At 50.8% G+C, this 27,977-nt stretch overlaps 9 protein-coding genes across 9 annotated transcripts; 3 read left to right on the plus strand and 6 right to left on the minus strand.

Moving 5' to 3' along the window:
* Positions 1-154: 154 nt before the first annotated feature.
* Positions 155-664, minus strand: JCM6883_002647 (uncharacterized protein; the record flags this gene model as incomplete). The annotated part of the gene is made up of 1 exon (XM_076631419.1): positions 155-664. The coding sequence occupies one exon, from the start codon at positions 662-664 to the stop codon at positions 155-157; it is 510 nt and encodes a 169-aa protein (XP_076488480.1).
* A 232-nt stretch (positions 665-896) lies between these two features.
* On the minus strand, positions 897-5,750 carry NEO1 (aminophospholipid-translocating P4-type ATPase NEO1; the record flags this gene model as incomplete). Its single annotated transcript, XM_076631420.1, has 16 exons — positions 897-1,036; positions 1,098-1,301; positions 1,365-1,422; positions 1,488-1,635; positions 1,696-1,720; positions 1,784-1,960; positions 2,025-2,214; positions 2,276-2,364; positions 2,429-3,104; positions 3,170-3,270; positions 3,335-3,442; positions 3,509-3,669; positions 3,743-3,864; positions 3,932-4,680; positions 4,751-5,039; positions 5,103-5,750. The coding sequence occupies 16 exons, from the start codon at positions 5,748-5,750 to the stop codon at positions 897-899; spliced, it is 3,885 nt and encodes a 1,294-aa protein (XP_076488481.1).
* A 367-nt stretch (positions 5,751-6,117) lies between these two features.
* On the plus strand, positions 6,118-7,429 carry JCM6883_002649 (uncharacterized protein; the record flags this gene model as incomplete). Its single annotated transcript, XM_076631421.1, has 2 exons — positions 6,118-6,765; positions 6,839-7,429. The coding sequence occupies 2 exons, from the start codon at positions 6,118-6,120 to the stop codon at positions 7,427-7,429; spliced, it is 1,239 nt and encodes a 412-aa protein (XP_076488482.1).
* Positions 7,430-7,723: 294 nt separating this feature from the next.
* On the minus strand, positions 7,724-10,961 carry GUS1 (glutamate--tRNA ligase GUS1; the record flags this gene model as incomplete). Its single annotated transcript, XM_076631422.1, has 11 exons — positions 7,724-7,825; positions 7,895-8,276; positions 8,348-8,622; positions 8,685-8,853; positions 8,926-9,091; positions 9,160-9,643; positions 9,715-9,873; positions 9,942-10,028; positions 10,098-10,541; positions 10,614-10,710; positions 10,798-10,961. 11 exons carry the CDS (start codon positions 10,959-10,961, stop codon positions 7,724-7,726), a joined length of 2,529 nt encoding a protein of 842 aa, XP_076488483.1.
* A 168-nt stretch (positions 10,962-11,129) lies between these two features.
* On the plus strand, positions 11,130-12,304 carry JCM6883_002651 (uncharacterized protein; the record flags this gene model as incomplete). Its single annotated transcript, XM_076631423.1, has 3 exons — positions 11,130-11,646; positions 11,717-12,108; positions 12,182-12,304. 3 exons carry the CDS (start codon positions 11,130-11,132, stop codon positions 12,302-12,304), a joined length of 1,032 nt encoding a protein of 343 aa, XP_076488484.1.
* Positions 12,305-12,496: 192 nt separating this feature from the next.
* JCM6883_002652 (uncharacterized protein) lies at positions 12,497-16,238 on the minus strand (the record flags this gene model as incomplete). Its single annotated transcript, XM_076631424.1, has 11 exons — positions 12,497-12,559; positions 12,633-12,737; positions 12,813-12,978; positions 13,068-13,333; positions 13,400-13,567; positions 13,642-13,869; positions 13,929-14,040; positions 14,104-14,174; positions 14,232-14,348; positions 14,413-14,558; positions 14,621-16,238. 11 exons carry the CDS (start codon positions 16,236-16,238, stop codon positions 12,497-12,499), a joined length of 3,060 nt encoding a protein of 1,019 aa, XP_076488485.1.
* Positions 16,239-16,639: 401 nt separating this feature from the next.
* On the minus strand, positions 16,640-18,921 carry JCM6883_002653 (uncharacterized protein; the record flags this gene model as incomplete). Its single annotated transcript, XM_076631425.1, has 6 exons — positions 16,640-16,788; positions 16,878-17,098; positions 17,279-17,716; positions 17,788-18,577; positions 18,641-18,698; positions 18,769-18,921. 6 exons carry the CDS (start codon positions 18,919-18,921, stop codon positions 16,640-16,642), a joined length of 1,809 nt encoding a protein of 602 aa, XP_076488486.1.
* A 397-nt stretch (positions 18,922-19,318) lies between these two features.
* Positions 19,319-23,949, minus strand: RET1 (DNA-directed RNA polymerase III core subunit RET1; the record flags this gene model as incomplete). The annotated part of the gene is made up of 11 exons (XM_076631426.1): positions 19,319-19,372; positions 19,433-19,497; positions 19,555-19,760; positions 19,833-19,867; positions 19,935-20,613; positions 20,675-21,195; positions 21,264-21,535; positions 21,596-22,077; positions 22,146-22,670; positions 22,745-23,289; positions 23,356-23,949. 11 exons carry the CDS (start codon positions 23,947-23,949, stop codon positions 19,319-19,321), a joined length of 3,978 nt encoding a protein of 1,325 aa, XP_076488487.1.
* Positions 23,950-24,940: 991 nt separating this feature from the next.
* JCM6883_002655 (uncharacterized protein) lies at positions 24,941-27,620 on the plus strand (the record flags this gene model as incomplete). Its single annotated transcript, XM_076631427.1, has 7 exons — positions 24,941-25,086; positions 25,152-25,467; positions 25,536-25,598; positions 25,659-25,769; positions 25,831-25,920; positions 25,987-26,569; positions 26,635-27,620. 7 exons carry the CDS (start codon positions 24,941-24,943, stop codon positions 27,618-27,620), a joined length of 2,295 nt encoding a protein of 764 aa, XP_076488488.1.
* Positions 27,621-27,977: the final 357 nt, after the last annotated feature.

Consider the following 27,977-nt stretch of genomic DNA (forward strand, 5'->3'; position numbering starts at 1 on the left):
TATCATGTTCCCCAGCTCACACACTCTCACCATTGCGCTGGGACCGGGCTCGTTCGACTGAGCTTGTCAACAAACTCATTCCGATGTCATGCGATACAGGCAAAAAAGAGGATACAAGCTTGAAATGGTACGAACAACAGATCATCACCTCATTCTACTCATCCTCATCATCCGTCGTCGTGTTCGCATCCGGAATCGTTCCCCAACTCGTCAACCCCTCCGTGTCTCTCCGACTCGACTCATCATCTTCTTCAGTTTCGGTATCGCTCCAACGACTCATCATTCGTTTCCCATGTCTCATGTACGTCATCGTCTCGTCAAACTCGTCGTTCGAGAAAGCAGGAGACGGGGTCGCCGAAGGAGAGAGGGAACGAGATCGAGATTGTCGGGAAAGGAGTTCTTCTGAAGTTCCTCCGCGTCCTCCTCCTCCTTCCCTTCGCGAATCGTAGTAGTCTTTGTTGAGAGTGTAGTACGAAGTCGTAGCGGCATTAGCGGAAGAAGGAGGCGAAAGAGTCGGAGTCGTACTGAGTTTCGAAGCGCTGAAATGAGTGCTCCTCGTAGGCGTCCGGATCTGTATCTTGCGTGCTGCTGCGATCGATACAAAGTTAGCGGAAGCTGAAGGTGTTAGCCTGCTTGTCATCAGGACTTTCGCAGCCAGGAGCATATTAGTCGAGTCAGAGCTCAATCTTTAGGCCTCTGAATCTGCCTCCTTCCCCTCAATTTGGATCTTCTGCCTGAGCTCTCCACGACTTGGTATCGCTGTGTAGCGGGCAGGTATAGATACTCTCATCATGACGAGCCCGGACAACTCGCGCTCGCAGGACAGCCTTTTGAGCGATGACAACAAGAAACGGCTTGCGGTAAACAAAGAAAGAAAAGACATAAGATACAACTGCTCAGAAATCCCTCAGCTTCGCGTACTGAGTCGGTGCGAATTTGCCCTTCAACCATTTGATGATCCAGAGGGGAGCGGCCGAAATTCCAACGATCAAAGCGACTTTCCAAATGAACGCAGGTGAGAGAACGAAATTGAGGTCTATCGTAGCTCGAACTTGTGTCAATGACTGACGTAGGAAGGAGAGAAAGAGAAAGCGTACCGAAATATTCTGGCAAAAACGCGATCGAGATAACGTAGAGCGCGAGAGTGAAGACTTCGCTGACGATCATAAGCATATGCCAGGTCGTGATCTCGACGGCGACCATGATCAATTCGTTGAGGACGAGAGCGGTGAACGAGATTGAAACGATGTTGAGGAATTCCGATTCGAAGAGAACGAGGGACGCCAACATGATCGCTCCACCTGTCAACGATTGACCCGCGTTTGTCCAAAAGATGGCTATGAGATGGTCGTGAGGGAACTTACCTTGATAGAGGGAGATCATGAGCCAAGTGAAGAAAGTCTTGTAAGAGAGACTGCGACCCTGTGTGATGGAACTCGTTCAGAGTCAGTTCGGAACGGATTTGACTCGCAACAAGAATCACTCACCTTTGTCAACTCTTTGTACAGCTCGGGATAGAGAAGAGCGACATCCTCGTTGACATCTCGATCGAGAACGAGCGAGAAAACGGGCAGCATCGTGTAAGCCGTCGCGTAACCGACCATGAGCCAACCTTGATAGATCGCGATGGGCGAGCTGCGAGAGAGAAAATGGAGGTTAGCAACTGGGTGACGAGATGTGGAAGAGAGGGCCTACAAGTAGAAAACCGAAGAAAAGACGGCTGCAGAACGAAACCACCGAAGTCAGCTTCTCTACGTCGGACCAAGCATCGAGGCAGACTCACCTTGGATGACACTGATAATGAGACCTCGGTGGATGACGAATTGAGCGAGCTTCGCACTCCGTTTGTACGAGTTCCGACCGTGCCAAACGAGGAGTTTCGTCAAATAGCTGAATTGGTTGATCGAGAAGTCAGCGGCGAGTGAGGCTTGTCGACCTTCTTTCCCGACAATTCCAACACCTGTGCGATAGCGATAAGAGATCAGGTCAAAGCTCCCGACAGAGAGAGCCAAGGCGAGACGTACCGACATCGGCAGCTTGAATCATTGAGACATCGTTTCCTCCGTCCCCGATACAGCACACTCGTTTCTTCGTATGTTCGCGGATCAGTCGAGCGACGTCGGCTTTCTGCGTCGGAGAACACCGACAAGCGACAACAGCTGAAAGTTTCGTTGAGAGTTCGATAAAGTCTTGTCGGAAGTGTTCGATGCAGAGCTAGAATATGAGGTTGGTATCAACGTTACGCGTTGACAACGTGAGGCTGATCCGGACTCACCTGAAGAGATTCTCCGTCGATCACGAGACAACAATCGAGTTTCGTCGAGAGGAATTCAAGCTCATCTCTCGCTTGACTCGGCGATTTCACTATCTCCAACGCGAGCGTGAGTTCAATGCCAACGAGTAGACTGAGACCGAGAATCGAGCTTACGTTTCGCGATCTGATGAACGTATTGACCTCGACTGACGAGTTTCGTCGAGATTGCGATACAAGTTGCCGTTTCGATCTTGTCACCCGTGAGCATCCAGATCTTGATGCCCGCATTTCTCAAGAGTTCAATCGTCATCTTGACGTCGTCCTGCAGTTTGTCCTCGACTCCCGTCACTCCCAACAATTCGAGATCCTTTTCGAGATACTCTGCGATAACCCGAGCACTCGCGGCGTTCCGATCTCCCAACGACACTCGAGCTTCCCGATAGGCCTCCTCGAAAGACTGCCACGAATCCTCACTCAATCTCTTCCTCGCCATGACCAGAGTCCTCAACCCCTCTCTCGCCATGTTTCCACATTCTTCCTCGAGCCAATCGTTGTAGACTACGATTCTCGCCATGACGACGTCGGCTCCCTTCTGGTAGAACGTAATTTCGCCAGTTTGTTTGTCCCGAATGACGATTCCCATTCGTTTCGATTCCGAAGTGAAGGGGAAAACTTCGAGGATGTCGAAAGAGAGAGTTTGACCGGCCGTCGTACGGAGTGACATTGAGGTTCGATCTCGAGCCGAGAGGGTGAGTCCGACTGATTCGGTGAACTGGACGATCGCAACTTCGTCGGGAGAAGAAGCTTGATAGGTAATCGAGCCGTCGACGTCGTCAATGACCGGAGTGACCTGACGACAGGGGAGGAGAAGGGGCGTTCAGTTCTGGTTCAGGATGTCGAGACGAATAGACTCACGTTGTGACAGAGTCCGAGAGCAAGTACGATATCCTTGACTCGTGAGCTCATGTCCCTTCTTCCTCTCGATGAAGCAATAGCGACTCCGGTTGTGAGAGTACCTGTGCGAGTGTTAGCTTTCGTCAGTCTTACAATGTCGATGACTGAGGCGAAACTATTCCTCACCTGTCGCAGGTTTTTCTCCTAGAGCAGTCGCTAATTGATGTGCGACTTCGTCCATTGAATCGACTCCATATGACATCGTTCCCAGATGTAACTTCTTCATCTCCATCTCTGTGTGGCTCTCGTTGTTATCAGCGAACGTCCGCAACGAGCTCGCAGACAAAAACGAAATCGCACCATTTTGAGTCAGAGTTCCCGTCTTGTCACTCAAGAGATACTCTATCCGTCCGAGTTCTTCGGGGAGCGTACTCGTTCTGACGATAGTTTCGGGAATTTCGGGATCGTTCATGATTTGATTCGCGTACACCGTTTTACCCATATCGAGATTGACTCGCAAGCTGTCCGAGACCAAACGCGGTCAGTCATCATAGCTGATTGGGAGAGTTTGGAGTAGATGAAGATGAGACTCACGAGATCGGAATGATAGAGGAGAAGAGAATCAAGAATCGGAAAACGTAAACCCACCAATGACCTCTGAATCCGTTCAAGGCGACTAGAATGACCGATAGAGCGAAGGTTACGGCACACAAGATCTAAGAGTACGAGAGAGTCCGATCAACAATCCATCGAAAGACGCGATCGAAACGTTGAAAGACTCACTTTCGCCAATCGATTAATCTCGAGATCCAACAACCCAGTCTTCGTTCCCGGTTGACTCGTGTTCATGACCGCTCGAGTTTCTCTCCCCGTATACACGACCATTCCGACCGCACTTCCAGCCGCGAGAACCGTATTCGCCCACAACATATTCTCCGCCGTCAAAGGTTCGACTGGATGAGAAACGACTAGATCTTCTCCTTCCTCCTCCTCCTCCTCTCCTTCTCGTTGGATCGAAGGCAGCGACTTGAATGTCAGAGTCCCAACGAAAGTATGAATATCTTTCGTCGGAGGATCCGCATAAACTTCTCCCTCGACTTCCAACAACTGACCATCGTTCTTGAGCGATTGAGTCCTCTCGACCGCTACTCGTAATTTCCAATCCGTCTCTCCATCGAGTTGATCCGTCCTGACGAAACAAGTTCCGGAAGGATCCGAAGTTCTCAATAAGAGGATATCGGCTGGAACTCGATCGTTCTTTTCGAGGTGGACGAGATCCCCGACTTTCAGGTTCGAGGAAGGAGTAGGTTTGAGAGGAGCGGATTGGGAAGATGGATGGTCGGGAGTCGAGGAGACGTGGTGAGAATGAGGAGCGGAAAGGGAGGAGGGCGCCCGAGAGATGTCAAGGAGGTTGTAGAGAGTCGAGTTGGCGGACTTGTCGCGCAAGTAACGCTTGTAATCGTCGAAGGCTTCTTTTCCGATGGTGACTGCGAGTACGAATGCGAGAGGGACGACATAGGTTGCGAGGAAACCTGAAGAAGCGAGATACAAGCGTCAGTCAGTCTTCTTCGCAAGTAGTCAGTCGGAGTCGGAGCAACTTACCGATACGGAGTGCGGGAATGAACTGAGAGAGGGCGACGAGAAGGAAGTACAAGTTGTAGAAGAATTTGAACTGCTCGTACAGGACTAGCGGGATGAACGTGATCACGTTGTATTTCTGATTCTTGACGATATTCGCAGGATGAGGCGACTTCTTGCGTTTCGAGGGAGGTCCGTTAAAGTGAATCGTACGAGGTTTCGTCGAAGGAGCTGCTGTGAGCGAGAAAACCTCTGCGAAGGATTTCTTTTTCCGCTTGACCTTTGCCTGAACGTCTCCTCCGTTTCGCATCTGCTACGTATCAATCGCCGAGGTTAGATAGAGGTCGACATACCGAGGCTGCAAGTAGAGACTGACTTGATTCGAGTTCCCGAGCAGACCAGCTTCTTCCTCATCCTCCGTTTCGAGTCCTCCCGTCCAACCTTCGTCGAACTCTCCATCACTTTCACCTCTTCCTCCAATCCCTGGTGGTAGACTACCCCCTCCGTTTTGTCCTTTCGTTCCGCTTCGTTTCCTCGACCCTGCGCTTCTTCCTCCGACACTCGGAGAATTCAGACTACCGACTCCCAGTAAATCCGCTTCACTCTCCCGATCATCTCCATCTGTCGTTCCCGTCACTGTACTACTCGCGTCGTACTTTCCTCTCGAATTGCTACTCCCAGGAGCCTTCCCGAACCTGCTACCCTGTCCTCTCGTCCCATTCGCGTTCGCTGCCGTTCTGAGACTTCCAGTACTCCTAAACTGACTCAACGGGTTACTCTGCTTCCTCTCTCTCTGCGCGAATCCACTTGCGGACAACCCATTCCCGTTTGAAGATGAACCCGTCATCGATCGATTCTCAGTCGAGGAAGGGGCGACGCGTCGTACGGCGGGCGAGAGGCGAAGGAGAGGTACGTCTACTGGGCTTGAGGGAGAGGGAGGGTTCGAAGGTGATGGAGGGGAAGAGATAGGAGTCGATGGACGTTCAATCGGAGGAGTGGAAGTATCGAATGGAGGGGAGGGCATGTGGGAGAGGATCCGCCCGCGAGTCCTTCACTGTGAGATGCCTGTAATACCTTTCTGCGAATTTAGTCGAGAGATGTCGAGGTGAACGAGCCGAAGCTTTGATCTCTCTTTCCTCTTCAATCAACCGATTCAGTATGACTACGACGAAGTCCGAGACCAACTGTGTAAGCACCTGTGTAGATCTTGCTGCGACCCCGGAGCTGACACGTCTGTCCAGATCGATCGTTTATCAACTCTCCCTCCCGAACTCCTTTCGACCATTTTCGAACTGTCCCACGATCCCGACGACCCTTTGCTACAACCACTATCTCGAACCTTACTCCCATACCATCGCGAAAGCCTTTACCGCCATCCTAAGATCTGTACTATGCCATCTTTAGAAAAGTTTGCGGTTACAGTTCAACAAAATTCTTCCCTCGGCGCACTCGTCTCGGAGCTCGATATCTCACAAGCCGAGCAGCGAGATGGAGCCGCTTCATGGGAGGCCTCATCCACCCTCATGGGCATCCTCCACCGTGACGACCTTCCTTCCCTTCGCTCGCTTTCGACCTGTTCCCTCGCGTTCGCCCACGAGCAACTGATCCAGCATTCCGGACCTATAAGTCAACGACTCACCAAGCTCACATATCATCATTATCGCACACGGACCCTCTTCCTCAACGAGGATCTCGAAGAGCTTTCGCAACTCGTCAACTTGAAACATCTCGAGATTCGTTTCACTCGCGTCGACCTCGGATCCAGACCGCTTGGAGAAGGCACATTCGATCAGATCGATCACTTGGAGCTCGTTCGCGAATTCGACCCTACCAGCTTCCACTGGAATCAGGCGGAGGAGGAGGACCAGTGGGGATCCAAACTAGCTCAATTCATCAACCGCTGTCCTCGAATCACTCGCCTCACATTGTCGGACTTGGAGTCATCGCCCGGGTTTGGAGCGATCCTGCCTCACCTCGATTCCGCGACCAATTCGCTCAAAACTTTGTTCCTTCGGGCGCACCCACGAGAACCCGACATTGTTCACGAGTGTCCTTGCGAAAAACACCTCCCTCGTTTCCAAAACCTCGAACATCTCGAACTTTGCGAAGCAGCTATCACGCCTCGCTTACCCTCCTTCCTACCTCTCTCGACTTCCTCGTCTACGCTCTCTCCGTCTTGGCCCCGATTCTCATTGGTCCCTCGGTCTTCCAACAACCCTTCTCCCACTGTTCGAGGGTTTGACTCGCATCGTCACCCTTAAAAACGTCTTCCTCGACATAGTAGCCCGAGGAACGATTGGAAAACGTATCGACCCGCTCGAGGCGCTTGACAACGTTAACCCTTTACTTTTGAAGAGAGATGGATGGCACGTGGTAAACTACGATCACTGGAAGATTGGAGACCTCAAAGCCCTGATACAGGCGGCACAGAGAACGGGAGTCGGAATGGGTGGGACCGGGGTCGAAGCTTGCGATGTCTGGGATGCATTCAAAGTGGAAGGGCAGAACCGGTTGGCTCTCCGACGTTATCAACAAAAGTCCATGGACAACTTTGACGACGCGAGTGATGAGTGGCCTCGGGGATGGCTCGAAAATGAACAGCGCGAGTTCGAAAGAAACTTCAAGAACTTCGACCTCCAAAACTTGAAACTCGTCAAGATCGATCTTCCTGAAGAAGGGTGGTTCCAACTGACCTTAGAGTAGTCTGGAGCAAGTGAAGCAGGAAAGAGGAGGCGAACGGTCTGATCGCAATTTTTGTTTCCGTCCTGACTTGTGTCCTACCCCGCTGCTTTCCGAATCTGTTCCTTCCACGAGTCCTCATCCCGTCACTCTGCGAATCAATCTCCCGCACTGTATGTGCTGCGTCAATGTCAAGCCAGACTCGTCTACGCAAGCCAGAGCTTCGCGCCCGTATCTCTCTTCGTTACGAAGCATAGCAGCCGTTTCAACATCGTCAGAGATGATACATTACGTTTCATTCACACATTTAATCCTAATCTAATCGAGTTGGTAAACGGGTTTAACCTTGAACATTTTCGTCTCGGCTTGAGCTTCGTAACCCTCTGAACCGTACGGGCTATCAACCTTGAACATCTTGGTCTATCCATCACCAAGTACGTCAACGAGTCAGCGAGGTCGACGAATGTAGAACGAGAATGAGAGCATTACCTTGACAGGAATTTCGAAACCTTTCTTTCCCTCGCTTCTCAGGATGGTCTCGACCGCTTCCTTAGGAGCAACTTCAGGGAGTCCAACAGCAGTCTCAGGAGTCGAAGCAGTCTTCGCCGCTTTCTTCGCCTTCGCCGCTGCGTCCTTGTCCTTCGATCCTCCCGCGACAGCCTTCTTTCCTCCTTCCTTCTTGACCTCGGGTACTTGGTACTTGAGCGCGATCGTCGATGCTTTTCCATCGGGGATAAAGATCAATTCGACGGCTTGCGAAGGGGACGAAGAGTTGAAAGGAACGTCAACGATGTAGAATCCTTTGCGTTCGAATTGGATAATGTCTCCTTTGGCGAGTTCTCGGATGTTCAAATCGGCGACAGCGTCGACACTGTCAGTACATGGAGTATGGGTATCAGCTATTGGCTCAATGGAGTAGCTTGAAAGGAACCGTGAACTGACGAGTATTCCGTTTTCGGGTTCAAAACACTCTCCACCGAATCTTCCTCCTCCAACTTCTTCTTCGTGATGAGGTAATCGTAATCCAACAACTTGACTTGAGTCAACTCGTCCGAAGCTCCCGAGACCGAGGGAGGTGATAACCAAGTAACCTTCTTCTTGGTCTTTTTGAAGTCTCCGGACAAGTTGAGCTCCATTTCGAGGGATTCGATTGTCGAACCGTCGGAAGATTTCTTGATCGTTCGAACGAAGGCGTTACCCCAGTCCATCAAGGTGAGCTACGCGAAAAGAGAGAGGTTAGCTCCGCGTCGAGTGACAAGAGGAAAAAATCGAGGCTTACCTCCTCATCTTGAGCGAAAGAAGCAGCATCAGCTTGTTCGACGTAGATAGTCTCACTGTAGTAAGTCTTCTTGGTTCCGACCGCTTCGTTCTTCTTGTGTTTCGGTAGATCCTTGATCTCAACCTTTCCATCAGGTTTCCCTTCTCCTCCGATAATCTTGACCGGAACTCTGCACAATTCAACAAGATCAATGCGCTTCTCGAAGTTTTACCAAGGAAGTAGAACATCAACAGATACGCACAAGTTTTGTTTCTCGAGAGCGACATGACGAGGTGCGACGGGATCGATAACTTTCTTGTTCAAGTTCCAGATGACGTCCCATTCGAGGTTGAGGAACGCTTGCGAAGGACCTTGTAAAAGCATGAACTGAGTAATCGCATCGATCGTCATTCCCCTTCGTCGAATACCTAAACCAAACGAAACCGAGTCAGTTCTCTCTCCGCAATAATGGAAAAAAGGATGAAGGTTGACTTACCTCGAACGGTAGGGAACCTAGGATCATCCCAACCTTTTACATGATTCTCCTCTACGAACCACTTCAATTTCCTCTTACTCAACAACGTATAAACGAACGCCAACCTTCCGAAATCCCACACTTCGACCCTCCTCAAATTCAATGCATCCAACATCCATTGATACTGAGGATTCCTATCCCTGTATTCGTTCGTCCTGAGCGCATGAGTAACCCCTTCGATAGAGTCGACGATGGGACAACAGAAATCGTAGGTTGGGTAAATCTTGTATTTCGTCCCCGTGCGGTGATGAGGTAATTCGTTCACTCGGTAGATGACGGGATCGCGCATGGCTTTGTTAGGGTCGGAGAAGGAGATCTTCGCTCGGATACACCAGCGTTTTCCTTCGTCGGATGCGGTAGCCATTTCGGCGAATCGGGCGAGGGATTCTTCGACAGTCGATTCTCGTCGAGCGGAAGGGATACCGTTCATTCGTTGATCCCTCATCTACCGAATAATTGAGGTTAGTCTAATCGCGCCACTTCACACGTTAGGGTGAGAAGAGGGAAGAGACTAACGACTTCTTGTTCGGTATCATCGGCGTACGCTTTACCCCGTTTAATCATCTCGATACAGTATTGTTGTAACTGATCAAAGTAGTCGGAAGTGTAAGAACTCGAATCGGCGACGACTCCCAAAAGGGCCAAATCTTCAACGATCGATTGTTCGAATTCAGCCTGCGTGTGCGACAACATCCGAGTCAATACAAGCGAAACAGAGATGATCGCGAGTGAGATGTGGTTACCTTTTCTTTCGACGGGTTCGTGTCATCGAAACGAATCAAGAATTTTCCTTCGTACATTTTCGCAAAGTATTGGTTCAAAACAGCAGCCTGCGCAAGCAATACTCCTTCGTCGTCAGCTTTCCCCAGAATGAGCAAAAAAATGAGTAGGAGACACACCTTTGCGTGACCGATATGCAAATAACCCGAAGGTTCAGGGGGTAACCTCGTTACGACCTGACCTTTGATCGCACCCGGTAATCCCAACTCGAAAGTCGAATTCGCCTTATCCTCCTTAACCGCCTCCTCATTCTTCTTCTTCGGTTTCTCTTCCTTGACCTTTGCCTGGGCGGGTACTTCGTTCAAAGCTTTTTCGATCGGAGCGAGTTGAGAAAGGTAATTGTACCATCTTGCCGTGTGAGGAGCTTTCGAAAGGAGTCCTTGAGCGATAATGTTGTTCTTGAGGGCGGAATGGTAGGCGAAATCAGCGACCGAGGGGGAGGCACGTCCCGAACCGACGAGGAAAGTTCGGAGGGTGAGTCGTTGTTCGAGAGAGGAGAGAAGGGAGGTAGCGGTAGGGAACGTGGGGGGGTAGGGAGGGATCGAGTCGATGAGGGAAACGATCTAGATCGTCGATTAGAGAGAAACGTGTGAGTTGGAGCCAGAGAGAGGAGAGGTCAAATCGAGAGAGCTTACCTCGTTCGATTCAGTTGAATCTTTTCCAAATACACCAGCGGCAGAGAAGTAATCTGCTAGGACTTTGGAGCATGCTGCGAGTCCATACGTCGTCTTGCTGCAGATATGACAGGGTCGAGAAATGAACCGAAATATCAGCCCACAGAAAGCTCGACAAGTGGAACAGGGAAGAGAGGCAACGTACCCATTGATCTCTACTGAGCAGTTCTCGCCCTTAGGAGCCTCAGCCGGGAGTGAGTGAACGTAGTTGAGAGTGATTTGAGCGGGAGGGAGCGAGTAAGCGAATGCTGCCAATCCGACGGGTTGCGGAGGTTGTTTCGCGATCAGGTTGAGCGTGACTGCTGCCATGATCGTCTCTGATAGAGGTTCGTAACCTTTACTAGTTCGGATCGAGGTGGGAGAGAGAGTTCAAAAAGTCTCATCGCTTTCTCTCGACTCTCAACACCTCACTCTCCGGCACCATTCACCCGAAGCAGACTCTGATCAAGCACTACAGATAGTGCTTCGATTCTTGAGATGGCGACCTCGAATTCCCGTACTCAATTGTTGACTCCTTCCTCTCTCCGTCTCGACTCTCGATTACCTCTCGAACTCCGTTCCCTATCCTTCGAGATCCTCCCAGCGCCTCTACCATTTGACTCTCTCCATTCCCCTTCGTTTCCTCCAGCTCTCGCCGATGGATTCGCAAAAGTTTCTCACGGTTTAACGACCGTAACTTCCTCCGTCTTTGGACCTCGAGAATCTCTCCGAACCGGCGCCTGGAGCGGTCAAGGACAATCCCAATCCCACCCCGCCACAGGAGCCGGAGGAGAACGAGGGAACGTGAATGTAGAAGTAGGGAGTGCGGCATGGGGAGAACGAGTTTCGAACCTTCCGAGTTCTAGTGAAGGAGGGGTAAGGAAAGGCGGGAAAGATAGACGGACAGTGGAATTGGCATCGGCGATCAAGAATACGTTCGAACCGGTACTGTTACTGCATTTGTATCCGAGGAGTTCGATCGATATTTATTTACAAATTCTCGAATCGGATGGTTGTAAGCCTCTCTCCCGTTTTCCTTTCCGATCACTTCCCCATGCTGACTCTCTCCCTCTGTCTGTCGATAGCTGTGTTGCAAGCCGCGATTAACGCAACCACTCTCGCCTTAATCTCAGCCGGTCTCCCCCTCTCCGATTACATCTGTTCCGTCTCTCTCGCCTCCTACCCCTCTCTTCCCCCTCTCGGTCCTCGTCAGATCCCTCCCTTTGTCCTCTCGTCTCCCTCCCCCGAATCCGCCGTTAGAGGTGAATCAACCCACGTCGGATCAGGTTCAACCGTCCTATTAGATCTCCTACAGGTCGAAGAACAATCCTTACCGAATTTAACCGTGGCGGTGCTGCCGAGGAGTGGGAAAGTTACTTTGGTCAATTTGGAAACGAGAGTAGGGGTACAGAGGTTCGAGGAAATGTTGAGATGGGGGATTGAGGGAGGGAAAATCGTGCAAGGAGCTATGGAAGAGGTGAGAGCAAACATCACTCCTTTCTACTTTTTCTGAACGATTACGCTAACTCATTTGCTTGTTGTGTGTGCAGGCGGTGAGAAACTGGGCAGAATCATTAGCGAGACCATCGAAAACTTTGACAGCACTCTTTCCCGGTATGGCCGGAGGAGAAGGGAAAGCAGGTGGAGACGAAGATGAGGATATGGGTCTATAGGCGAGGAAGTGGAGACGCTCCGAATCGAGGTAGACGTGAAGAAGCAGCTACAACTTGCCTTTGTTGTCACATTTAAATCGAAATATCGTTCTTCAATCGCATGACAGCTTACTCTCAGGTCGAGACTAATGAGAGAGATGGCCTGCGATTGCGAAGAGTAACGTAAACGAGCTACAAAGAAGAAATTTCGAATCAAGCATTGTTCGTCGATTCTCGATTGGTCGAGAAGAAAGTTCGTAATTTGTCGAGTGCGACCTGTACAGTCGAGAAGACCTGCAAATCAGCCACATTTCACAGCAAGCAGATGCGTGTGAGATCTCGAACGTACCTGATACGAAGGAACAAACGGTTCGACAACCTTTTCCTTGACTCGAACCCTCTCGATTTTCTGATAATGTTGAGCCGACGACATGATCGCCTTGAACGGAGCGACCTACACACGTTCTCTCCCACTCTCAGTCAGTCCTAATCGCACGAAGCTGACAGAGAGAGGGGTTTTGGGACTAACCTCTTGTTCTTCGACCAAACTCCAAGCCTGACCGGTTTGACCAGCCCTCGCAGTTCTCCCGACTCGATGAACGTACTTCCTCATATCCGTGGGAACGTCGTACGAAATGACGTGGGAGACGTTCGAGATATCGATACCTCGAGAAATCAAATCCGAACAAATGAGCCTATCAAAAAAGATTATGTGAGCTCAACCGATTGTCGACTATACTCTCCGACGTTCAGATCGTTAGAGTGCAAGTCGACGCGAACTCACATTTGAATCTCTCCAGCTTTGAAATCCTTGAGAACTTTCTTTCGTTCTCCAGGAGCCAATTCCGAAGAATAAGCCTTGACGACGACTCGTTTCGCGGCCGAATCGGAGCTGGCATGAGCATCCTCGAAGAATTCGACGAGTTTCGCGAGTCGAGTTGCGGACTCGACTGATTTCGTGAAACAGAGTGCAGAGGTGATTGAGAGGGAATGAAGAAGGTGGAATAGATAGAGAGGTTTGTGAGTCGAGGGAGAGATGATCATGTGTTCCTGTGATGGACGACACGGTTGCGGTTAGTGACTTACAGGCGAGAACACCGTGAGAGAGAAACTTACGGAGAGTTCAGCGGGGAAAGTAAACTTGAGTTCATCATCGATCTGCTCGTCTTCGGCATGAGGATCAAGTGCATCTTCAACAGAGATATAGATCGGTCGATGCAAGTGAAGAGCGTCGATCTTGGCGGGATCTCGAGAGAGCGTAGCTGAGAATAGGAGTTTTTGACACTGTTCGAATCAAAAATCTATCTTAGTGCTCGATTCTGAGTTGAAAGTTCGAGACTAAAGTGACTTCAACGAACGGAAGATTGAGACCTTTCATCGACACCGCTTGCGATTCGACCAACTTTACCCTCAGCATCCCACCAAGCTGGAGCGACAGCGTCTGCTTTCACGAGCTCATCGCCCGTTTCGACGACGAATTCCTCGACGCTACTCGAGACTGACGAGGTCGGTTTGAGAGCGGCGAGGATGGTCGGTAACCAATCGTGGAAAGATTGAGTCAAGAGTCGATCCGCTTCGTCAACAACCTGTACGCATAGATTGAACTACTCAGCGCTCGTTCCGACTGAGTTAGATTTCTACGTACGAGGAAGCGAAGATGTTGCAACGAGAACCCTTTGGTCGACTTGAGGTGATCGATCAAACGACCGGGAGTCGCAATCAAGATATCTACCTGACTCGATCCTCCTTCGAGGGATCTGAGTAACCTCCTCCCCGATCAGCAAGTTACGCATTGACTGATGAACAAAGAGATTACTCACTCTGGTAGATCATCACCGACGAGAACCGATTGTTCGTGAGCGAAAGAATGTTGTCCAGTCGCAACGCCGATCTAAACGACAGCAAGGTTCAGTAAGAAGAAACTCTGAAATGCTTGAATGCAACGGACCTTGAGACCTGTTCCCTTTGAGAATCCTTCAAACGTTTCTCGAACTTGACCAACGAGATCTCGAGTAGGCAAGAGCACTAGCGCTCTCAAACGAGTGACGATCCTATGTTGTAGGGTCTGTTCGGACGCTACCATCGATCAGTTTAGATCTTCGAGAAGATAATAGGTAACACGCGCGAACCTCGACGATGGGGACGACATAACTGAGCGTTTTTCCACTACCGGTCGGGGCGGAAACGCAGACGTCTCGAGGAGGGTTGAAGGGTGAGTAGAGAGTAGGAGAGCGCGAAGTAGGTGGAAGCAGAATAGGTAAAACAGCGGTTTGAACTGAACCTCGTACGGAATCCATCAGCCTGAGGAGAAAAGCCATAGCTACGAGCGAGACTCACCAGCGAACCATTCCTCGATTCCCATATCACCTCTCAACCGCTTCCTTCCTCTTTCTCCTACTCCAACCCCATCTTCCTTAGCATCGTTCCCGATCTTCACTTTTTTCGTAGGATCGACGACTTGTTTGTTTCTCACACTCTCGTGGATATTGAGCGTTGACAGGGTCTTGGCGGAAGGAGGAGCAGGTCGAGTCGCAGAAGGGAGTCGGAGGAGGGCAGAAGGTGCTTCGGGTTCGACAGGAGAGGCTTCGATCGGTTCGGCAGGAGGAATCGAAGTGTCGGCGTTCGAGTCGATAGGTTGATCAGCGATTGTCGACATTGCAGTTGGAGGCGTGGGAGATCGACCAGTCGGAATCAGTGTCGACATCTCGACGTCCTCGTCTTTCGTTTCCTCTTCCTCCTTTGTTTTCTCCTCGGCTGCGAGTCGACGTTGTTCTCGTTTCTGTCGTTTCGCTACTTTCCTCGCCTCAATCTCTTCTCGTTCCTTCTGTTGTGCGAGTTCCTCCTCAGTCGGTTCCGCAGGTTGCTCAGGAGAGGGAGAAGGAGCTTTGACGACGGTCGTAGTTTTGAGTTTCGAGGTCGTCGCTGCTTGTCTCGGTTTCGGAGGTGGAACGACTCCTCCTTCGGCCTTGATCCTCTTGAGTTCTGCCTTCTTCGCCAACCTCGCTTCTTTCCTCATCGCTTTCAACTCTGCGATTTTCCTCACCTTCGCCTCCTTCTCTTCTGCCGTCAATCCCGCATACTTGTCGTCGCCATTCGCCGTCTCCGCATCACTTCCACCATCTTCCGTCTCATCTCGCTTTCGTTTCCCTCCAACCGCCGAAGATACCGCGACACTTTCTCCTCCAACCTGACTTCCTTCCGCTCCATTATTGTTCTTCCCTCCTTTACCTGCCGCCACTTTCCTTCCCTTCGCCCGCAATTTCTTCTTCTGCAAATACTTGACTCGAGCCGGAGTCATCGATTGAGCGTGTTTCCCCTTCTTGTCTCCCGTTTCCCTCGCGAGTGCATCATTGACCGCCAATCGAGAAGGATGAATCGCTCTCGTTCCACCTTCCGCGAGTGCTGGAGGAGGAGCTGAATCGGTAGTCGGAGGGGGGTAATAGTTGCCGGAAGACGAAGAATCTTGAGGAGCAGCGGTTTGTCCTTGCGAAGCTAAGTAGGCGGCTCGTTTCTCCCTCTTTATTCTTTTCTCCCTCTCAGCAGGTGATTCACTATCCTTCGGTACCCATCCATCAAAGTTCTCGTTCGATCGAGCTCCTCCTCCGCCTCCCGCATTGAACGAAGTTTGAGGTTGAGTATATTGATTTCCTCCTCCTCCTGCTGATCCTCCATTCTGCGCCGCGAGATAAGCCGCACGTTTCTCCCTCTTTTGTCTCTTCTCCCTCTCCGCCGGCGTCTCTCCCGCAGGTGCTACCCATCCATCGATAATTTCACCTCCTCCTAATTGAACTCCTCCTCCTGTCGCTCCTCCTGATGCCGGTGTTGCTTCCCCTCCTCCTCCGCTTCCGTTCACTTGCGCTAGTTTGGCGGCCCGCTTCTCCGGTTTCATGCGTTTCTCGCGTTCAGCGGGGGATTCTGAATCTTTCGGAACCCACCCTCCGTAATCTTCTGCCATATTGCTCCGTTGACCGCTTGAGGGATTGTGAAAAGATCTAGGTTGAATTTACTGGCACGCTCGGAAGTCGTGAGTTGGTGTGGAGGGAAGGGTTGAAAGATTTAGATGAAGGTCTAGCGAAAGTTCTTCTTCGAGCTTGTTGGCGGCCAGAAGAGGGTCGTTACGGTCGAAGGAAACTTCGACAGCTACTCGACAGTCGGAGAGCTGCGAGAAGGTACTGAGGAAAGAAACAGAAACAACTTCGAAAAAGTTCACAAAGTCACGCCAAGAACCCATATTTGCATCTATTACGAGAGGTATTACAAAGGTACGGAAAGGACAACAACGAGGAACGACTACGGTGAAAAAAAAATTACTTGAACAAACCGAGAAAAACCTACAATCCTCCTTCTGCGAGTTTCTCAACGAGCTTTGTGCTTCCCTTGACCCTTACTCGGACGATGACTCAGCACTACCTTCTCCTCCTTCTGAGCATCATCGAATTCGGAAGAGATCATTCTCTCGATTTCGTCGAGAATTAGGGGAGAATATTTCGTTTGATGCATCAAACCTGTACGAGAGCGACCCTCTGTTATCAGTCTTCTCCTTTCTCGCATTCGAAAGGCCCGGAGAACGAGACTGTTACTGAAAGACACGTACTAGCCAAACTTCCGAGCCCCGTTTCTTCACGATACAATCTCAACCTGACTCTCTCACTCGAAATTCCGACGCCGAAGAGTAGGTTCTTGAGCAATACCGACTGCGAGTAAGGGACGATACGATCTGCACCTCCGTGGATGATGAGGAACTTCGAGGGGAGAAGATTCGGGGTTGACGAAGAGGAAAGGAGGGAAGAGGCGGCGAAGAGGAGGTGACAAGGACTGCAGGCAAGCAAAGTTTGCATCAGGAACAAGTCAAGTAGAATGTCGAGATGAGCTTCTGACGAACCTGGAGAGTTCAGCGTCGACTTTCGTAGGACCACAAACTTTTTGTAAAGCTGAAACTGAAGCATTCAAGGAACACAGTCAGCTAATATATGCGACTGAATTCCCTTCATGGACTTGCCTTCGCTCAATCCCAACTCGGACTCCCTCTTGAGTTGTTTGATCGTATCATAAACTCCTCCAACGAGAATCATTCCTCGAATCTTCATTCCGTTCCAGTTGCTGATCGTTTCTCCGCGGTCTTCAGGCTGCGTTCGTCCGATATCCTCTCCATTCTCTGGTCCACAGAAGATCTTGCAAGCGTTGACTCCCGACGGGAAAGGGAGAGTATCGCTCGAAGCGATTGAAGCTCCGTCTCCTTCTTCTCCTTCTCCTTCTCCTTCTCCTTCTCCTTCTTCGTCCGAGTAAGGAACGGTCGTAGTGGAAGTCGGTCGACCGTGAGTTGTCGAGCGGAAGTAGTGACCTTCGTAGATTGGTGAGTTTGAGGAAGCGTCACGAGAGTGACTTCCACTTTGTTCTTCGAAGAACGGATCACCTGTAACCTTATCGCCGTATCTGTAACGCATGAGTCAGTCGTACATCAGTTCGATTGTCTGAGCACAAGATTGACTCGACCTGTGACTCACCGATCCCCATCTCCTTCGTCTGCCGAATCTCTCCCATTCCTCGAATCGCTCTGGACCCTCGATTCTCTCTTCCTCCTCTCGTCCTCCCTTTCTTCTCTCCTCCTCAGTTCCTCATCCCTACTGACCACAACCGCGCTCTGTACAACCGTCAACGCCGTCAAACTCGCTCCCACTCCTTGACCCAAAACCCAAACTCTCTCTTTATCACCTCCAAACGACCTCACTTCCTCCGATATCCATCTCAAACATTCCCTGATCTCGTGAACCATTTCTTTATTCGTTCCATGTGGGAACGAAGTGAGAGAAGGAACGACGACGCAGTATCCCAAACGACGTAATCGAAGTGCGATTTGCGAAGATGGGAAAGATTTCGAGCTCAAGAACCGATACGATGGGGAGGCGATCACGAGGACCACAGGAGCGAGACTACCTTCCTCTTCGCGATGGTCGAGAGTTGTACGGTCGGGGAAGTAGACGTCAAGACGTTTCGAAGGAGTTTTACCGGGATTCGCAGAAGAAAGATAGACGATATTTTCTTTCACGATCTTGTCGGAATCGGAACCTCCGAGAATCAGGATCCGTTTCGAGATGGAATCGAAGAAGAGGGAGGGAAGGGAAGCGAGGTGAGCTTCATAGAAGAGTCGAAGGATCGAATGAGTTAGTCGAATTGGCGTCAGGACAGAGGGCGTGAAGAGTTGGATTCGCGGGAGCCTGAAGGGGAGTAAAGTCTTCTTGTATGATTGGCGATCTTGAGAGAATAAGAGGTGGAAAGTAGTTGGGATTGCGAGGTCTGAAGAGAGAGAGCAAGCAAGCGAGTTAGCGAAGTCTCAAAGTCATTCCGCTCGGGACTCACAGAGGAAAACGGTACAGCTCAATAAGCTCGTCAAACTGATCAATCCTAGCACGGGAATCTGCGGAGAGGGGAGAACACACAGTCAGTTCCTCTCACGCGGTACTACTGCGTTTTCTCCCCTAGCTCACAAGACTGCCCAGCGCTAACAGTGGCCATAGTAGTAGAGCTAGCAGAGTTATCGGAGCGATCGCAAGGAACAACGGGAGCGTCAAGGGCGAGGGAGACTTGAAGTTTGATGATGAACTTGATGGACTCTTTCGAGCTGACGAGGGCCGACCCATATCGACGATACGGGATTCTAATCGCTCTACTGACTGATACAACCGATGCGGTCGAAAAGGCGAGAAGAGGTGTGTGAAAAAGAAGCAAACCAAGCTCGCGCGCGAGAGCTCGACGTCGCAAGTCGCACGCGATGGCGTCCCCTTCGATAAGGGGAGTCTCTTTCGGTCGTACGATACTGCGGGACTATTGCTGCATTCCCGAATTCGTTCCATTGTCGTTTAAAAGCGAAAAAAAAAAACCTGGGAGACGAGATAGTGACAGCGAGGAACAAATCCGATCTAACCGGAACCAATGAGTAGGAAAGATAAAATGCGAGTGGTTTGCGAAGGGCGTATGAGAAGACGTGAACGAGGGTTGAGCAAATAAGGGTGGAATCGAAATGGAGAAATGAAGTTTCTAGACGGCGTCTTCGAGAACGAGTCGAGGAGCGATATTCATCGCCATGAGTTCCTATCAACGTGAGGAGTGTCGTCAGTGACAGGTGGAGGAGGAAAGAGAGGGAGGACTTACTTGGAAGAGAAGTTTGCAAGCGTAGGGAATCATCAACTTGACGACTCGTTTCGACGATTTACATCCTGCGAGTACATCCGCATTCAGCAATAGTCACGCGCTGATATGTGGGAGTTACTCACGCATGCAATAACCGTTATAACCCATGAAACCACATTCCTGACAAACGTCGACCTTGAACGCATCCGAAGAAACCATGAGACGTTCGAGAAGGAGTTGAGAAGCACCGTGAGCGATGAGACAATCTCGTTCCATCTCTCCGAGTCGAAGTCCTCCGTCTCGAGATCGACCCTCGGTAGGTTGACGAGTCAGAACAGCTCGGGGACCACTGCGAGACCAGACGCGATCCATGTCAGCAAGGGCCGAGGAGCACGGGTTGACTGGGGAAGAGGCAACTGACCGAGCACGAGCGTGCATCTTGTCGAGAACCATGTGCTAAGAAACGAAGAAAGAGACCGAGTGAGCTCCATCTCTTCAGCTAATCAGACGGAGGATGACATACCTTGAGCTTCTGATAGTAGATCGGACCCATGTAAACGTAACACTCGAGTGGTTGACCCGTAATTCCCGAAGTCAAGTAATCCTTTCCAGCGTACGAATACCCATTCTCGATCAAGACCCTCGACATGTCTTCCGCCTTGGATCCACCAAACGCCGTACCGTACTCGAAAGTACCTCGAATGACTCCCGCTTTCCCCGATAACAATTCCAACATTTTCCCAACGGTCATTCGAGATGGGAAACCGTGAGGGTTCATGATGATATCCGGACAAGTCCCTTTATCGTTGAACGGCATATCCTCCTGAGGTACGATCAACCCACAAACTCCTTTCTGTCCGTGACGAGACGAGAATTTATCTCCCAATTCGGGTCGTCGAGTTTGTCGAACCAAGACTTTAACGAGAGTCGAATCTTGATCGGTATCCGTTAAGAGAACTTTGTCGATGTAACCTGGAATCGCTCCTTTGTACGTCATTCCCGTGTTCTTCCAACTACTCGCTGAAGCTCCGGTAGCTTGAAGAGAGTTGTCGTTTGCGTTCGCAGGAGTCTGTTTGTTGATATAAATTTGACCAGGGTTGACTTGTTCTCCAACGTGAGCGAGACCATCGAGATCGAGGATACCGTATCGAGGGAGAACTTCTCCGTTTTCGGCTTTCGGAGGATCCGCCAGTCGATCGTAGCTGAATCAAAGTACCAGAGTCAGCTCAACTCTCACGCAGAGTTGCGTTGAGAAGTACTCACAGTCCGTTCGGGTAACGTTTCATCAGAGTCGCGTATTTCCTGAAGACTTGACAACGTCCGAATCCTCGATCGATACTCGCTCGGTTGAGAATCAACGCATCTTCGATATCGTAACCCGAATAAGACATGACGGCGACGGTAGCGTTCTGACCAGCGGGTAACTGATCGTAACCGATAAGTTCGATCGTTCTCGTTCGACACATCGGAGTTTGAGGATAGACCATGAGGTACAGGAGAGTGTCGATTCGGTTCAGTTGATTGTGAGCGATCGCACCGATAGCTTGTTTACCCATGGCGCATTGATAGGTGTTTCGAGGAGATTGGTTATGATGGGGATAGGGAATCAAACCGGCGACGGCACCGAGGAGAGTGAAAGGTTCGATTTCGAGGTGAGTCGTTTCGGGAATGATTTCTTGTTCATACAGAGAGATGTATGCATCGTTCTCTTCGTTGACGTCGAGGTATTCGAGGAGACCTTTGCGAAGGAAATCGTCGAATCTCATCTTCTTCGAACGGAGCAGCTGTCGAAGGAACGAACTGTCAGTCTTCTTTCGACGAGGAAACTATGATGTAAACGAATCAGACTTACATCCATGTGCCATTGCTTGACTTTACTCTTCTCGTTTTCGACGATAATGAGCGGTCGACAAATTCGTCCTCCGTCGGAAGCGATATGGATCGCTTGTTGTTGTAAGTTGACGTAGATACTGACGAATTCGTTGATCCTTCCAGCTCGACGAAGTTGTCGGAACGTTCGAACGAATCGAGGACCGCAACGAGTCAAACCTAAGACGTTACCGTTCAGGTAAACGACGAGATGACCTTCGGCGTAGATCTCTGTTCCGTCGAGAACGTTGATATCTGCGATTGTGCGTTGATCAGGGTCTCGTCCTTCAAGATGAGAGGAGAGAGGAGACTCACCTTCGACTCCAATCAAGAAACAGATATTCCAAATCGGTTCCTCCTCGACATCCGTCGTGATGTGAGTCATGAGCGCCAAATTCTTGACGAGTCCACAAGCTTCTCCTTCCGGGGTATCACTCGGGCACAACATTCCCCACTGAGACGGTTGAAGAGCACGAGGACCCGAAACTTTCCTCGTCTTTTCGAATTGAGAAGAGATACGAGTCATCATTCCGAGTGCTGAGATGAATGATAGTCGACTGAGGACGTGAGTGATTCCAGCCCGTTCCATCTTGAAACGTTTGAGAGACCAGTTTCCGGTCGAAATCGCTCGAACGAATCCTTGAGTGATGCCGTCTCCGTGAAGCTGGAATTGTTTGATCGCGTCGAATTCGGTCGCTCGATTCGATTTCTTGAGAATTTTGTCGATATTCGTTTTGAGATCGTGGTTGAACTTCTTGAACAAATCTTCAAAGAGTAGCGAAAGAAGTTGACCGGCACTGGGCAGCGACGAGACGTCAGTCTCCCCTCCCCGAATCTCACTAAGGAAAAGGGCAGTAGCACTCACAGTTCGAGTCGTTTGTTTCCAACATAATCCCGATCGTCCACGTTTTTCGGATCGAGCATCGCTGCGAGAACTCGACGAGCCATATTCGCGATATAGATCGCTTTCGGGCGGAAATTGAGGTCTTCGACTGCGACGTGAGCGAGAACGACAGTCGCGAGAACTTCGATCGCTTCCTCGGCCGCTGGTCGACGACTTTGCCATCCTCCTCCTGCCGCAGGTCCCGTTCGACGAACGATCTTGACTCGATGGCCGATGTAGTCGAGTGCCTGTTGTTGAGTCTGAACTGGCATCGATCCTCCCGATTTCGTCTTGAGATCTTCGAGTTCTTCAATGTTGATCGCGAACGCAGCTCGAAGGTCGTCGTCGTTACCGCAAACGAGTTGAACGATTTCTCGAGCCGAGACGATACCGAGGGCTCGAAGAACGACGGCGATAGGGATGTCTTCGTGGATCGAGTTGTGTTTGAGATAGATCTTGCCGTGTTTCGTGAGAACGTATGATTTCGATTTCCGTTCGTGAGTCGATCTAGTCATCAGTAGTGGGCACAGGTCAGCTCCGAGTTAGTTGAAACGACAGGGATTAGTCTGATGAGGACTCACGAAGTGACTGAGGCTTGAACGAGACCTTTCTTGGGATCGGTTTCGACAATGATTCGATTTTTCGACAATTGCTCCTGAACGAGAATAACCTTTTCCGTCCCTTTCACGACAAAGTATCCTCCCGGATCCAGGGGACATTCCGTCATCTGTGCCAACACTCCGTTCGATTTGCCCGACAAGACACATTTGTTACTCCTCAACATGATCGGTAATTTCCCAATCTTGATTCCTTTACTGACGATCTCTTGTCGTCCCCTCGTGTACTTGACGCTGACGTAGATCGGTGCTGAGTAACTGAGGTCTCGCAGGCGACATTCGTGAGGAGTGATCGAAGGATTGATGGCGTTTTCGTCGGGTCGTTCTGGTGAACCGACCCGGATGTCGAGGTATTCGAGGTAGAAGTTCGGATCGACGTCGGAAGTGATACGAGCGTTCGCACGGAGGATAGCTTGCAGGTCAACGTCGACGAAATAGTTGAACGAGTCGATGTGTTGTTTGACGAGACCCTTGACCGCGAGGAAAGCAGGCAATAAATCCCATTTGTCCTGCAAGAATCCCCGTACCTATTGAGCTCGAAGGACTGAGCGCTAATAGAGAGCGAAGAAACTCACAGCGACGCTCTTGACTGGATCTGTTAACGATTTTCCTTTATAAGTTTCCTCTCCCATCGCTTCGAGTCCCATCTCGATTTCCTTCGCGCTCTGTCCGTTCGTCATTTCTCCCTCTTTCTCGATCGCTTTGCCCTTTCCCTTCCCTTTCGGATCCGCCTTTGACTTTGAAGAACCTTTCGTCGTCTTCGATCCATTCGCACTCGCTTTCTTGACCTCTGTCGTCGCCTTTCCCTCTTCTTTCTCCCCTTCTCCATCCATGATTTGATCTTTCACCTCTGCTTCTACCTTCCTTGCCCCGTTCTTGTCTGCATCAACCATCTCTGTATCTCCAGTTCCTTCTTCGACCGTTTCATCTAAATCCATCGGTTCTGTCGGGAGCGCTTTCGCGGGAGGCATCATCGAGTCCATTCCGGTTGGTGACTGTGACCGTGAAGTTGACGGAACGGGTCCAGCAGGTTGAACTGGAGTCGAAGATGAGGATTCGGAGGAGGAAGGGTCTGCGACAGTCGGCAAGGATAGTTTCGCCGCTGCTTCTTCTGCCGCTCTCTTCTTAGCCAGTGCCCTAGCCGCAGCGACTTTCGACATCGGCGCCATCGTTCAAGGTCGAAGGAGAAGGAGAAAAAGATGAGGGAGATGAAGTCGACTTGGCGGATCCCGCTGTCCGTAGTCGTCCAGAGGAGTGCTTCGCCGCTCTTTACTGTCGACTCTGGAGGTAGGGAGAGGCGGTCAAGGCGAAGTCGAGTGAATTGTTGTTCGGAGAGGAAATTACAAATCCCGAGCTCTTCTCTCCTTCTCACTATATGCCTTCGATTCGGTAATGACTACTAGGAGTGCTCACAAAGCTACAACAAGCGCTTCCGTGAAGGAGGTATCGATTTCACCGCCCGAAAGCTGCTCAGTACTTTCCGAACATTCTGCCGAACTCGAGTGTCCTGCATTCGATCAAGGACGACAAGGCTTCGTTGATCCCGATCGAGTGTATGTACGAGAGGCTCGACCAACCGTTAGAAGGGGTTGGTGGGCCGCACTTAATCTTCTCTCTCCCTAGTCCAGATCGAAACTTCCTTCGCAACCCAACTGATCTTGCATCTCGCGCGTCCGGAAGCTCGCGCTTGCCAGGCCGTTCTTCAATCAACATTCGAACAGGTGTCAGAGTTTAAGACGGCACGATGAAAGGGCGGGGAGCATCGCGAAGACGACTGGCGATCTCTGTTTGAAGCCATTTTCAGTGAATGACCTTCAGGCTCTCTCCCTCTTCTCTCTTCTTCTCTCCATCCCTCGCTTCCTTCCTCATCCGCTCCTCCCCTCTTTCGTGGCCTCCCTCTCTTTGAACGACTAGTCCCGGTGACAAGTCCCCCTATTGCTCGACGCAACTCACTCCTCAAACACTCTCTACACTCGCTCTTTTCGATCCTAGAGATCTTTACAAGGTACGTACATACTCTGCTGTTTCTCCTATTGTCCAGCGACTAATGTACCCGCCGAATAGGTTGATCCTACACCCACACTCGCTAATTACCAACTAACTTCTACACTCGCTCTCTCAACTACCCACACTCACTTACCACTCAATCTATCAATAACAATGGTTCATCTTCACAACGCTGCCGTCGCTGCTGCCGCTGTCACTTCTGTCGTTCTTTCGAGCCTTGCGCCTGGTGCGCAAGCTGCTCCCGCCATGAAACCTCTTCCTTTGAGGCAGGAAGCTCGTCGCTCGATGTTAAAATCGGGGTGAGTCTATCCTATCCTTTTCCTCGACCTTCTATTCCGTCGATACTGACGCATCTCTTCTCCAGCGATATGGATCTTGAGAAGAGGGATCATCTCAGGATTAAGGATTGTTTCGATCCGGATCACTCTCTGCACTGGAACTACCATCACGGATGTGCAAACGAAGACGGACACGGACACGGTTGGCACGGAGCAAAAGAACGTCGAACTATCGATCTCGAAGCGATTATCCAACTCAACGGAGGAAAGTCGCAAAATCACGAAGAGAAACGTTCGCTTCTCGGTCTCAACCTCGGTGGAAACAACGGCCTCCTCGGTAACAAGAACAACAAGGGTCTCTTGGGATCGAAGGGGGGCCTCGGACTCAACCTTCGCCGCAGAGTGAGTGTTCTCTTGCACTTCAGTTTTCAATTCGACTCCTCACTGACCGCCGATTTCTCCTCCCTTAGGCCGAAAAAGATGACGAGGAATCTTCCGGAGACGAGCTCGAGAAGCGCTCGCCTGAGCCCCGAGTAAGTACCTCTCGCTTGACTGCTGTCGAACTTTTCCCTGATTTTCTCCTTTTGCCACAGTCTCGCCGCAACCGTTACCGCAAGAACCGCCACCGCCACCGTCACGACCATGATCACGACCACGATCACGATCACACTCACATCCACATTCACAAGAGGGATGAAATCGAGGTGAGCTTTCCTTTGTTTTGATTTCTCCGTCTCGACATTTGCTGATTACCTCTCATATCAGGCTCGCGATCCTCGTCACCACCACCACCACGGACACGACCACGACCACGAGCATGTCCACGTTCACTCTCACAAGCGTGACGAAATCGCTGTAAGTCTTGCCTCACCTTTTGTGCTTCTCTTTTCCAAAACTTATACACGCTCGCTCAACTCTTAGGAATCCGAGGAGCTCGAGAAGCGCTCCAAAGATCAACCCAAGCGATTCGAGCGCAAGATGAAGAAGTCCAAGGGCAAGAAGTCGTCTTCCAAGTCGGCCAAATCTTACAAGAAGGGCGACAAGAAGCACGACTCGAAGAAGAACAAGACCAAGTCGTCGAAGAAGAACAAGGACGCCGCTGCAACCGAAGAGAAGCCTACCGTCGCCGCCAAGGTTTCCCTCGGAAAGCGAGGTCTCGAGCAAGCTGGAGTTCCTGGTTTCGTCGAAGTCGCTACTCCTCTCTTCAACTCTTCCCTCGCCCGTACCGTCGCCGGACTCGTCTTCACTGCGAACCCCGACCCTTCCCCGAACGCAACCACTTTCGTTCTAGGAACTTCGGACGCCGAATCGACTCAGTTTTACCTCACGACCGCGTCGAACCCTGATCCTTCGACTCCTCTCGAACTCAACGTCGTCAACATTCGTGTTCCTATCCTCGACTCTCAAACTCTCAAGGTCGTCGATTACTGCGCTACGTTCGACTTGACTCCTCCTTCCCCCTTGTCGCTCCTCCCCTGTGGAAAGAAGGATGGTTTCTCTCAAAGTGAGTTTTCTATTTCCTTGTTCCCATCTCTCGCTGAACACTGACAATCCTCCTCTCTCGTTCAGACTTCGCTTACAACGGAACTACCGGAGAAATTCAACCCCTTTACACCAACACCCCCGCTCCCATGGCACTCGTTTCGAACAAGGCTTCTCAACAATCCGCTGGTCACTCTTTCGCTGCGACCGATTCGAACTCGACTGCCTCCGCCGAAGCTGAGGAGGATCCCGAGGACATCTCTCTCTACTTCATTCCCGCCTCGACCTACTACGAAGCTCCCGCCGATGTCAACCACCTCATCGATAGTCACAAGAACCGAACTCTCGCCGCCTCCATGTCCTCTGCCGACGACGAGATGTCCGCGACTGCTACTTCGACTTCGATGGAATCTGAAGCCACTTCGACTGATCTCCCTACCTCGACCGAATCTTCCTCGGCTCCTGATTCGACGATGACTTCGGCTCCCATGGACGATGGATCTTCTACCTCGATGTCGTCTGACGATTACTCTACCATGGATGACGGTTCGATGATGGACGATGGATCTTCTTCGATGGATGACGGATCAATGGACGACTCGATGATGACGGACGACTCGATGGCCACCCCTACCGATTCGATGACCATGTCTGAAGATCCCATGGCTACTCCTACCGACTCGATGATGGACGAAACACTCTCTACCTCAACCGTTGAAGCTTCTCCTTCGTCGACTCCCGCCGTTAACCAAAACAACGCCGCCGCTCCTTCATCCTCTTCTTCGTCCTCCTCCTCCTCGATGATGCCTAGCGCTTCCGTCTCTGCCTCGGCATCTGGATCCGCCTCCGCCTCGTCGATGACTCCCTCCGCAACTTCATCTGGATCATCGATGATGTCTTCCGCTTCTTCGACTTCGAGCAGTGCCGGCGCTTCCCCTACCGTCACTCTCGAATCCTCGACCACCGATTACACCACTCCCGGAATGACCTCGGACCCTAACGAAGGTATCGACGCGAACGCTTCCAACTACTCCCCGATGAAGCTCCGCCGTCGTCGTTTCCAAAGGTGGTAAACGGTTTCAACTCCGTTTCTCTCCCTCCCCTTTGTGGCTCTAGATACCCTTCTCTGTTCGCCGTCCGTATCAAGGTGATCCTCCTTCTCTCTTGTAAATAGTCCTCAAGCAGTACCCTCCGTTCCTTTCCTTTTCTTCTCTTCTCCCTTTTACTCAACCTCCTTCTTCTCCCCTCGGTTCTGATTTGATAGCTCTCTTTGTTTAGTGAAATCAAATTACTTGGTTGTTTAGCAATACTCGAACAAGTGAGCGAAAAAGTGAGAACGAACTCTGCGAAACTTTCACTCAGTGAACTTTCTCCTTCTCTTCAATCTCCTCGCACCTCCAGCTCCCTCGATGCCGCCTCGGATAGATTCA

This window comes from Sporobolomyces salmoneus (assembly GCF_050403485.1).
Source record: "Sporobolomyces salmoneus JCM6883 DNA, S_salmoneus_JCM6883_v1_ctg17, whole genome shotgun sequence".
Lineage (NCBI taxonomy): Eukaryota > Fungi > Basidiomycota > Microbotryomycetes > Sporidiobolales > Sporidiobolaceae > Sporobolomyces > Sporobolomyces salmoneus.